General features: G+C 45.5%; 1 protein-coding gene across 4 annotated transcripts in view; it reads right to left on the bottom strand.

The window, feature by feature from the left end:
- Positions 1-560: 560 nt before the first annotated feature.
- Positions 561-12,309, bottom strand: part of ILDR2 (immunoglobulin like domain containing receptor 2) — a 35,746-nt gene continuing 23,997 nt past the window's right edge. For 2 of the 4 annotated variants that reach the window (XM_030450824.1, XM_030450841.1), the window contains 6 exons: positions 11,984-12,130; positions 11,066-11,242; positions 5,510-5,626; positions 3,724-3,934; positions 2,109-2,799; positions 561-1,326 (listed from right to left, as the gene is read on the bottom strand). In XM_030450824.1, the coding sequence (XP_030306684.1) occupies positions 1,291-1,326; positions 2,109-2,799; positions 3,724-3,934; positions 5,510-5,626; positions 11,066-11,242; positions 11,984-12,130 (1,379 nt within the window). In that variant the 3' untranslated portion in view covers positions 561-1,290. The remainder of the gene's footprint in view (positions 1,327-2,108; positions 2,800-3,723; positions 3,935-5,509; positions 5,627-11,065; positions 11,243-11,983; positions 12,131-12,309) is intronic. The other 2 variants (XM_030450832.1, XM_030450849.1) reach the window with 1 other exon arrangement.

Genomic DNA, 12,309 nt, shown 5'->3' with positions numbered 1-12,309 from the left:
TTTCATTCACATTATGAGTTCATCAGCTAAAAAGTAGAGAAATTACTGCATTATACCCTCTGAAAACCAGAATGTCGGGCTTCCAGATGGCACGAAGCACTCACTTCTAAATTCAGCTGTTCCTGAGACAACAGCCACTAAAGCCATGCTGCAACTGAAGTGAATTAAATGGTTCTAAGTGGAAAAGGTGACTTTCAAAGCTTGTGTTCATCCACAGTGTCAGTTCTTTTTCCATTGCCGTTACTGCTTTCTTCAATGTCTGGGAACAGTGACCAGAAAGGAGTAGTACCAGTTGCACAGTACCAGTTGCACAGAATGAAGATCTGCAATTGCTCTCTCTGATATGTTTTGCTTCTAAAAACAAAAGGCCACTCACTAGGCAGAGATGTCTGGTAGTTCTGGAAGCAGGGCACCAGCAAAGCTAGAGCATTGCTTATGATGTGGTGGAGTAAATATTCTAGTGTGAAACTCTACGGGGTCAAAGCTCAGCTGCAAGAAAATGCAACTGTACCAAAACAAATCACAGTTGGGGATGGGGGAAAAAACACATCATGCTCTCATCACAATAAAAGCTACTTTGATTCACTTTCAAAACAATACATCAATCTCACCAGCAACTCTCACCACATAAAGAGAACTAAATATATTGAACACACTAGCCCATAATTGTCTCTCTCTCTCTGTTCAGCCCTTGTAAAAGTAATGCCTCATCAGTCCTTTTCTAGTGTCTGAAAGGATGTAGATTCTCTTTCACAACCTAGGGCCCGATCAGCTGGAGGCAGTCTGCAGATATAAGAACAAGGCCTCCCTCCCAGAGTGGGGACAATACAGAAAAAGCTCTGTGTGTAAGTATGGAGACAATATTTAATCCAAACAGAGAACTGAAGAGACAGAGACCAAGAGGTATGCACACAGGTCTCTCTCTGCACATCAGACAGGGCAAGAGGCACAGAAGCAGCCTCACTTGTCGTTCAGGGCTGCAGGGACAGTAGGGACGTGGCAGCCTTCCAGCACAGAATGGAGGGCACTGGAAAGCAGGGTGCCAAAGAGAGCCCTGGCCTCATTTTGCTGGCAGACTCCCAGAGCCTCTGAGATTGAGTGCCGTTCATGGGAGTCTGTATCTTACAAAAGCGTCTGCTCCCCTGATGAAAGAAGCAATGAAAACAGAGTCCATGGCTGGTGGCTGCAAAGGTTCATGGAGGCCTGTCTTGCTTGTTGCTCTTCATCTTTTTCACTGCAGTCATCGCCTCATAGTATCCATCCCATCAACGTGACATGTCCACAACAACTTCAAACTACAAGGGACATCCTTGTTGGGAAATCATTCTGAGAGGAAAGAGAGACGAGAAACATGATCAGGGAAGCACCCATGGAATGAACAAAGAGACAGATGCAGGTTTGACAGAGACACAACCAAACAGCAACAGCCTTGTCTGCTCACACTGCTTTCCTCTCTCACACATGCCACTTATGCTCAGGACTAACAGTCAAGCTGCTCTAGCAGCAAGGTCTCCCTCATGGAAGAGATTTCAGCCAGCTCCCCATTCCCAATAACCATACACCCACATCCTCACTAGAATGTTGCAGGATGTTTCACACTTTCTGGTATCCTATGTGATAGAACACCTTTGGCATGCATGGCCTCTGCACATGCACCCACAGGAATCTGCTATTTCACCACTTCCAGAAAGACCTGAGGTCACTTACACCATGCCTTGCTACTAGCCCTGTTCCAGTCCAGAAGAACAGAACCTCTCAATCCTTCCCTAACAATGATCTAGGTCAAAGCAATGCCCTGTCATTTCTGGTAGTTCTGCTTAAGTTTCCTTCCCTACCATGATCCTCCTAAACCCTGGATACACTCCCACTTCCTTGGATCACCAGGCAACAGATGCCAAAAAACAGCTCCTCTTAGGAGCTATTTCCCTTTCTGGCCTACTACACCCACAGCAACTGCCCTCTTCCCACAGCAGATCCTCTTATCTCAGGTTCCCCACACTCACGACTCCAGGCTCTACCCTCCTTGATACCCCACCCTGCCCCTAAAGCCCTGCTGAGTGGCTCCCCATTCAGCCTATTTGGATCAGAAACACCAGACACAGCCTCACTGTTTTCTTGGGATCCTTTTTCCTCTTCTTATCAGAAGCATTGAGGTAGGCCTGCTCCCTGGCCCTGTACGAAGGGCCTCGGCTCAGCTCCCTCTCGCTGTAGGGGGGCAGGGTGTCCTCCCCATCCTCCTGCTGAGATGGTGGTGATGGCTGCTGCAGCTGCTGCTGTGACTTCTCAGCTCTGTAGGTAGAGGGTGATGACCAGGCATAATATGTTCCCCCTCCTCTCTGGCTGGGCTGTGAGCTCATCTTTGAGGGGGTTTCATCGTGGTCACTGCCCTCATCATAGCTCCGGGATTTCCTATCCAAGACGCTGCTGAGGTAGGAGTGATCGTATTTCTGGCTCCCTCCAGGTGTCCGGCTCACCAGCCTGGGCAGGTGCTTCTCCTCATGGGCACGTCTGCGGGGTGGGCTGTAAGACCAGCCCCGATCTGAGTCCGTCAGCGGCTCTCGGTTCCCTCTGCTACGCTTGGTGTAGTACTCCTCCATGGAGCTATCCTGGTGATGCAGCCCTCCAATGTGGCCACCGTGCGACTCCGACCGCTCGAAACGCCGGTTTTCCTGGCTGTCCGCCCGCCGGGTCCGCTGGCTGTAGGACTCTGCAAAGGCTGCCAGCTCATCCATAGAGACAGCCGGCACTCCCACAGAGAAGCTCTTACGGGACAGCATTTCGGATTTGGATCTCTGCTGGCTGGAGGAGGAAGGAGGTAGTGTTAGAGTGCAGGATTCACCTGTGCTCAATCCCCTCGGCTACCTTAGCAGACAACGGAGGGAAACAGGCACTCATGGGGTATGAATCATCTGACCTGTTTTCATCATCTTCCATAGGAAGAGATCTATCACATCCCTGCTTCTCACTGCTGACTGCAAAGGCAGCTTACTGCAGATAGCTTGGACTCTGTATGTCTAATACTAGTTAATCAAGATAAACCCTAGGGTGCAACTCCCCTGTCCTCAAGTATACAGGGCTGGGCTTGCTTCTCCTTAGCCCTAAAGCTTGTAGGTGTATGTCCTGATGTGAGAACAAAAGAACTCGGCTATAGAACTCAAAGGAGGGCAATTCTGAAGCAGGTTTAAAGGGAATGAACTGGCACAGTAGCCCGCTACTGCAGTAAGGAAATCCCTGCCATTGCTTTCAGGACACTGGTCTGCTGGTGTGTGAGGGAAGGATGCGATATCTCTCTTTGAGGCACCAGAGTAACAGTCCTTCAGGGCTGGAGTACAGCTCTTGCTGCACCAAAGCACCAGGGTGTCATTCCTAGTAGGTGCACCAGCACTGAGAAGTGCTGGAGGGATCAGGTACAAATCTCAAGAGATCGCTTTGAGAAGGATGGCTTGGTTTCCTATTGATCTCATTTTCACATCCCCCCTGGAATGGGGCTGCTAAGTTTAGCTTTGCCTGATTTGGATAGTCTTCAGAAGCCTTGTGGGAATCAGATGGATTCTCATCTTCTCTAATATCACCTCCACTTTTCATGTTTCTCCCTAGCCTCTCTGTCCTGCTAAGCAGAAACAGAGCAGCAGGAAATGTAGAAGAGCCACCAGGCCATCTGTCCCTTCTCCTTTCCTCGCCACTTTGCCAGATATAGCCCCCTTCCAGCACCCCACTCCTCACCTGTGCCGGAAGCTGTCCCGCTCATCTCTGTAATCAGAGACCGCCTGGGATCTTGACGTGCTGCCCCCACCCATCATTCCTGCCCAGTATTCAGCATCACCATCCAGGTCCCCTGCTGGAGGCAGAGGTTTCCTTCGCACCTGGCGGTAGGGCTGACGGAAGTTCAAGTCCTCCTCGTGCAAAGAACTGAGTTCAGACATGGTGTTGTTATCTGCCGGGGAGGTGACAGAAAAGAAATCAGACAGGCATCACCTGATAGTCTGTGTGAAGAGGGGAGGAGAGGAAAGGAAGGCTGTGGTGAGCCCAGCTCCAGCTTTTTCAGAAAATATCTGTGTTCAGATAACCAAGTTCAGCCTTTGTGAAATTTTCCCCCCTCAGCCCTGCTTCAGTGACACATGAGCTATCAGACTTTGTGAGATGGGCACTTGGTGGAACATTATCACAGCAGTTGTGCCACCTCCCCCTTTCCTGGTGTGAGACAGGCTGGCGCAGGATTTGGACTGACTTGACCAGCTAAAACAAAAACAACCCCCTCAAAAAAAAGATTAAGAAAAAACTAAGAGACTGTCTGAATCACTGTCAGTCTCTACCCTGTCAAGCACATTGACATCTGGAGGCCTGACATACCAATCTGGAGAGGTCTTTTTATAGTACATCTTGTGGGTGGAGAAGACAGTGTGCTCAGCAATGACTGTTTTAGAAGTACATATAATTTGTTAGTTATGCCTAATTTGTACAGAGCTTTGATGTACTGTCATCCCCTAAAGCCCTTATCCTTATTGATTTGCAGGATCTGTTTTAATTGAGCCTCTACTGTTGCCTAATGTGAGTTAGCTCTGTGCAGGCCAGGTGCTGCCTGGAGGAGCAGAGGCCTCAGCCGGCAGCTCTCCTCCACACGGAGGAGCTAGAGGACACGGAGCAACACTGCAAACCTTCCTCATGCACACACTCAGTCCCACCACTGCACCTCTGCCTCTTAATGTGGAAAGGTCCTCACCTGAGTTTGTATTCTGACAGCCTCTGGTGCAGCCTTTAGGAAAAAAAAAAAAGTTTGCAAGAAGCTATCTGAAAACAGTGAAGAGTTACACACAGCAGCTCAATTCTAAATTTGAATCCTGTCCCTATTCACCACTGCCCTCCCCTTTGTCTGCATTGTCCTCCCTCATTGCCAAACCATTAGTACTGATGCACATACCACCTCTGATCTTATGTTGACCAGTATCACAAAACTTGATGATCCCCTGGTTTCTTGCATCTTTTTTGTAGTCCCAGCTGGTTCTGCAGGGCAACAGCAGCTGCAAACTACCTTTCTGCATCCTTCAAACCACACAGTGGTTTGTGGCACACCACAGAACGTTTTCAGTAATAACATTCCTCTGCTATTTTGCCGTGCTAGGAATTTACAGGCACCACAACATAAGACATTTAGAAGTTGTGAGGACGACAACCCAGCTGTACGCCATAGGCTATAAAAGGCATGGGTACAGACTTGGCTTTTCAGATGCTGATAAACCAAAAGTTTTAATTATCTGAGTGGACAATTTTCATGAGCATCTGAGTCCTCCACACCTTGTTTGTTCTAATATCTTACCTAAGATTAGGTAAGCAGCTCTTTAAAATCAGAGCATACCTGTAGATGCCTAAAATCTAGACTTTATCTGTCTGCATCTTGGACATCGTATCCTAAGGGCTGGCTCTAAGGTGAAGCCAGTGAACTTTTAACTATCAATTTGCAGAGGGTTTTTCAGGCTAGTGAAAAAAAAATTAAACCATGTTTGTTCCTCACATCGTTCTCGCATCCTCCTAGACGGGTCAAACTGAGCCAGTTCTTTCTCAACATAGTACAGAACCTTCATGGAGTCCCTTTCCTTGTCAGCCTGGATCCTGTACCCCTTGCGCACTGCTAGGGAAGGGAAAAAAGGAAAGCATTAGAGAATAACACAATTAAGTCCAAGGAGACTTTCCAACAATATTGTTTCTGTAGTTGAGCTCACGTCTGCAGGCAGGTAGGCTGTGTCTTCCAAAACAGAGTGAGTCAGTCCTTGTTTCAGAAGAAATTTGTCTGTAACGTGGGATGTGAAGTTGTGAGCAGCAGTATAATTTATAAAGTTTGCAGTAACAGCAAAAATGGTTTGGAAATGCCCAATCTGTATAACCAAATGCATTGAGTGGTTTGTCATTGCCACAGAGTGATTCCACCTCCTACAGAGGATAGCAGAGAGAGAAGTAGCACTCATTTCTCCTTCCTCAGCACTACAGAAAGGATTAGTCATGGTATGGGAGAAGCAGCCCCAGAATATGAGGTTTGATCTACACAGCTGGGGCCATAAGCTCCCAGTCTGAAGGGGAAACAGGTGGCTGAGCATTTGGGAGCTGTCATTCTGCAGGATCACTCCGCCCTCCCATCCCTATGAATTCCACTCACACATGTTGAAGAGCATTCTCTGGCAGGAGAAGTGCCAGAGAATACAGAAAGAAACACAAAAAGTCCCACAAAACACATCACACTGAGATTCATGCATATTCAAAAAATGGGGCAAATCAGGTCCCTGGATAACTGCGAAACTGTCTGCTCTGGCAGCCTTTACATCCTATATTTTACAGAAAAGGTGGGTCTTACATATTCATTGCTTGACTCCTGGGACCTACTCCATTTGCAGGGGATGTCTAGACAGCTGTGCATAGAAAAGAAGCCCCTACACACCTGGAGTCACAAGAGCTCTAACTCTGGCAGGTTGGCTCTACACAGACTTTACCTGCTAACCCTATGATCAATGTGACTATCCCAAAGCAGCTCTACAGTCAGCAAGCAGAGAACTCCACCTACCATGACTTTGAAGAAACCAAACCTTTTATAGCAGATTATTTAAGAAGGAACTCACCCTGGGACTATTTCAAGATTGACAGAAACACAGCATGAAGTACAAAAAAGTGCTACCCTGAAAACCCGCAAATTCAGCCCCATTACAGAACCATTATGAGGACAATTTACATAGCTCTACAAAATGGAACCTGCCTGCCTTGCATGGAGTTAATATGTTCTCCTATGAGAATACTGCAGTGTTGCATGAGCACTCTTCTTTTGGCATGACTTAACCACTTGGGCAGTGGTTTTAAGCCAGCCTGTTCTTTCCGTTTTATCCCACACCACAATACATTGAGCTACTAACATACAGGTCTGGTAGTACACTGCATAGTATGCACTGTGTGGGCTGAACCAAGGACTTGGCAGAGGTATGCTTAGCCACCTTTTGTCCTAAACTCCTGTGCATATGTCTGTGCACTATTAGAGCACAATTAAATGGCTGTGCCGTGAAAATGAGTAGAGAAATTCCTGTAATAATCCCACAAATTGCTTCAAGAGGGAAGTGCTTTGATGTGGGTTTTGACTGTACATGTGTAAGGTAATTAACTACACCCTGAAATATTACATTGTGTATCTGCATTTAGGAAATGTACTATACGCCAAAACATGCTGTGGGTGTATCAGAGTCCTGCTTTCAACATGCCTCCAGAGAGCTCATCTGACACAAGTCTGGAGTTTTACCATGTTTTATTATTCCTGTGAATGTGTGATTGGTGACTGCAAATGCCCACCATGATCTGGAGAACACAAGGAACTCTGTGCCTCCACCTTCCAAAGTGGAAGGCCATCCTATCTTTTGAAGTGAGGTTGCTGCTATGAAGAGGTTCTGGACAGACTGGCCTCAGCAGCATTGAGTCCTGCTGCATTGTGTAAGAGCAACAGGGAGGGGAATTCTGCACCCCACCATGGTGGCTGACTGCCTGCTCCTGTCCTTGCAAGGAAAGAGGCCTCTCCCTACTCTCTCTACACTAGGAACTCATCTAAGCTGCCACCTCTTTTATACACAGGGCAGCAAACAGTCATCTGTTGGAAATTACTCTGCTCTACTAACAACCTTTGAGGAACCTGAACATGCAGCTGCCAGAGTCTCTTTCCTCAGAGCCACTACTGATGCTGAAGCTCTGCCAAATATTTATTTGGGCAACATCTATAGCTTCTGGAACTGATGGAGAATTAACTAGGCTTCACACTGGTGTCATGCTCGACTTGCTGTTGCAATTGTGTATCAAAAGGAAAATTAATTTTTTGGGTTAGTCCTGTAAGCATCTAGAAATTAACTTTGGAATTACATCTGCAAAGATGACCATTAAGAGCTGATAAAAAAAAGTATTTTCCACTGTAGCTATAGCATATTTTGTCTCTATGTTTATTTAATAAATACTTCTTGCAATGAAACAGAACACTCAACTTATTACATCTCTTTATTATTCCTTTGTGTAAGAACCAAAGATATTATAGCTTTCTACTCATACCCTTCTTCATCTGTAAATTTCCATAACCCTTTAATAAGGTCTGAGTATTTTTAAGCCCATCTTAATTATCAGGGAATGAAGATGCAGAGGTGTTAACCACTTGTCCAGAACCATTCACTGAAGTCAAAGGTAATGGAAGATTCTTCCCTGTTAGACCTTATTTTCTTCTCCCAAACAGTTCATAAATTTCTACTATTTGTGCTAAACTGTGGACACTTTTTCTATTCTTCTGTGGGTGGAACCAAGTCAACTAAAACTGTTTCCCTCCTCAGAAAGGAGTATTTTTTTCAGACAAGCATGGACAGGAAGTAAATGATTTCTCACCATTATACACTTTCCTTATTAAAGGTCTGGAGTCCACCTCCCAGATCAAAAGCTTCCCTGTGTACATGGTTTAAGGAATCTATGCAAGTGTCTGCAGTTAACCACTGGATTTAAAATAGACAGAGCATACATCCTAACTTAGGTGTTGCCAAAACACTTCTAAATAAGAGAGATAAAAGTTGTTTTGTTTTTTTCCCTGATCAGCCCTAAGTTTAGGACTGACTTCCTAGTCTTCACTGGAGCTTTGTCACATGGCTTTTATGTAACACTTGACAGATTTTCTAAAAAAACCTCATGCCTGAATTTGCTCACTGGATCAGCTCACAGGTGTCGTTCATAAGCACAGAAACTATCTAGGGCAAAGGCTGTCATTTCTAACTTGGCAGCCATTATGACTGAATCCTCCAGTCCCTGTCCCCCAGCACTTCTCATCCCATTTTTTATAAAAACTTGACAGGGGTCTCAAAGATGCCAAGCTTCAGATCAGACCTACAGTTGGCTACATGCAAGAGAAAGAGACCATAATTAGTGCTCCTCCTTAGAAAAGGCCTTTATAGTAAACTCAACCATTACCTGTTTTGGTTAGCTTGCTGTCTGGAGCAAGTTAGTAGCTTGTAACAGCCAAAAAATGTTTTTTCTTCTACAGCCTGTAATTAGGAGATACTGTGGAGGACTTTATCATAAAAGCAACAGGGTGCATGGTTATCACCCTTTCTTAGCTCCACAGTTCAAGGAACACCTTAAGCAACAGGTGCATGATCCGGACTACTAGTTTGTCCATATTACTTCAAAATTCATACCAATACTTGAAGGAGGCCTTCCAATACCTAAAGGGTGACTACAAGAAAGCCAGAGTAAGACTTTTTGCATTGTTGCATAGCAAGAGGACAAGTGACAGTGGTTTAAAACTTGAAGAGGGAAGATTTAGGTTAGATGTTAGGAAAAGATTATTTCCTATGAGGGTGATGACACACTAGCACAGGTTGCCCAGGGAAGTTGTGGATGCCCTCTCTCTGGAAGTGTTCAAGGCCAGGTTGGATGGAGCTTTGAGCAACCTGGTCTAGTGGGAGGTGCTCCTGCCCATGGCAGGGGGGTTGGAACTAGATGATTTTTAAGGTCCCTTCCAACCCAAACCATTCTGTGATTTTATGATTCTATGAAAAAATATTAATTAAAAATAAAAAAGCTTAAGAACCTCCATTGTCTTGCCATAACAATAAGAACTCTGTAATAATCATTTTATTTACAATATGTAGTATTTCCTGTGAAGTCCTGAGTTGAGGGATTAAGCCTAGGCAGCGAATTCACATTATACAAGTACATCTTTCTGTGGAACTGACACAGGATGCTAAGCCCTATTCCACTTCATTACCAAACACATACACAGTTATCCATTTTGCGTTTCTGTTCTGCTACTACAGCAGAAATGAGACTGGGGCTGTGATCTGACTCTTAAAAAATCCCTGGAGTTGCCACAGACAACATCATGCTCAGCATGCAGTGACATTTTTCACTGGAGAAAAATATTAAGCCCTGGACCGTCATTCATCATTTTCTGACAAAGATTTTTGAATTGGATACGTTCTGTTTTGGATCAGAGACTGATTTATTTCCTATTTCAAAATGCTCCATTTGAAAGATGTGTTTTGATTTCAGTTGGGAAAAAAAAAGTCTGTTTGTTGAAGGAAAATGTTTTTTGTTAATATATTGACAAGGGCAGTGAAAGGATGTATAGGGTTGTTACAAAAGCTTAATTATTTGATTATGCCGCTTGATCTTGTGTTTTAGGAAGCATCTTACCAACACACTGTCATGAGCAAATTTAACAATTGATAATTAGTTTAATGCTTTGAAATCAGATGTGGCTAGATCAATGGCAATCACAGTGTGTCAGTATGGTGACTCCACATTATTTGATTTTAGGCAGCCACTCTGATCCTGAAATGTGGCTAAATAGCTACCTGCTTCTTCCTTGACAGCAGCTTCCTTTGCAGCAGAAGTGACCCTCACCAAGAGAGTCACCATACTGATACTCTCATTGATACAAAGCTCCTTTCTACTTAGAAGACTTTTATCACTCACATTTCACAACTGAAAAAAGGATGAACAAAAAAGCAACCTACTGACTTCTTCAAGTCAGGGGAGGGGCTCCAGCCCCAAATGCTCTTAGGGCAGAAACACCAAGGGAACATGTCCCTGTGCCAAATATTCCAAAATAAAACACTGCAGCAAAAACTGCTGCTAGAGGGCAAGTAGTGCCCTACAGAAGAGGGCAGGAAGAACAGCTTACCAAGAGAGAGCAGCTTATGAGGCATCAGCTGTAAGGGGAAACTTAAACTGGAAACTCTGCTCCCCTGACATCATCTTCATGTCCTCTGCAAGTAAAACTTTGCAGCAGTATTGAGGGAGGTCCTGGACATGAACTTGGGCCACCCATTCCCTATCGACCTAATTAGGCACCCACAAACTGACACTGTGCAGATGGCACAACATTGAAAAGTTGGACCATGTGGCCCCAACAGATGAAAATATCACTTTTAGAGCTGAGACTGAAATGCAGTTTCTCTGTGTTTCTGCCATTCATACCACTCCTATCATTCATACCACTCCTATCAGTCCTCCCTTTCCCATCCTGGTCCCAGTACGGGGACTGAATGTTGTCTCTGCCATTGCAAATTACCATTTTGGCTTCCTCCGCTGGAGTCATTTGGGGCTAAAGGAGGAGGGTGTGACTTATCCATCAGCACAGCAGGAGATGGGACACCGGCTACAGGAACACTGGGGATGTAGTATGGACCTGGCATGGAGGAGACTGCAGGAGGGTACCCAGCTTTTGCTGCCTTGCCTGCTACATACACTGAAAAACAAAAAGAACAGCAGTCAGCAATCACACCAGCCTCCCACAGACCCGCACGGCACGTGGCCAAAACCTGCACGTGACCAACATTGGTGACAACACATCAAGAGAAAACTGGACACAGGAAATTAAAAGGACCAATCTGAATTTCTCTAAGCCTCAAATGGCACTGAAGGCCATTAAAAATGCACACAGCAGGTCAGATGAGCACTGTAAGATGCCCAGCAACTGAAAGACATTCAACATTACCGCTGCCATAATTTAGTGACAGTTCAGCTTTAAAAACAGCTGATGACTCAAGCATCAGGGATAAGGCTCAAGAAACTTCACAGATCTGCCCAAGACTGAACAGTAACCTTGCTCAATTGCAAGGATTTTGCACTGTTGTAGAAGGAAGCCGCTTTGCATTGCTGGGAAAAAACCTCCCAGGATGCTCTTAGCTCTGACTCGCAAAATTCACTGGCAACAACAAAATTCACAACAACTTTGGAAGGGGAGCATGACACTCTAGAGAATCAGGCACAGCTGCCAAGGCAGGGAGGGCTCAGGGAATTACATTTGTAATTAAATTTGAGCGCTCAACCATTGAGCAATAGGTCAGATGCTTCACTCCCTAAGAACTAGTTCTTTAGCCAAGCACTCAGGGCAAGGGAAGCAATATTAGCAGGTTCTCCTCCTATTTTGCAAGGGAGCAGAACTAGTAGTGCAGGATTTGCACCAGGCTTGGACAGGGTCACTCACATGCCCGTGGACAGCAGCAGGACTCAGGACAGCAGGGGCAGCGGACGTAACAGCAGCAGCTGTGTGGGCAGCACTGGCACCAGCAGATCCCCACCAGAAGGAAGAACAAGAATGCCCCCAGGATCACGAGGCCCACAAAGACCCACTCTGGAAAAAGAATGGAAAAAAGAGATACTTACAGGATTGCACATCACCGTGGAAGGGAACGTCAACAATATCCTCCCAGGGAAGAGCACAGGAGCAAAACAGGTAGGCAAATAACAGAAGTGGACTTCCTGCTGGCCTAGGACTACATCCCTTTATGTGTTGAAGTAGAAATGGTACGT

The sequence above is a fragment of the Calypte anna genome, chromosome 1 (assembly GCF_003957555.1).
Source record: "Calypte anna isolate BGI_N300 chromosome 1, bCalAnn1_v1.p, whole genome shotgun sequence".
Taxonomy (NCBI): Eukaryota; Metazoa; Chordata; class Aves; order Apodiformes; family Trochilidae; genus Calypte; species Calypte anna.
This window is presented reverse-complemented; position numbering and strand designations above follow the sequence as displayed.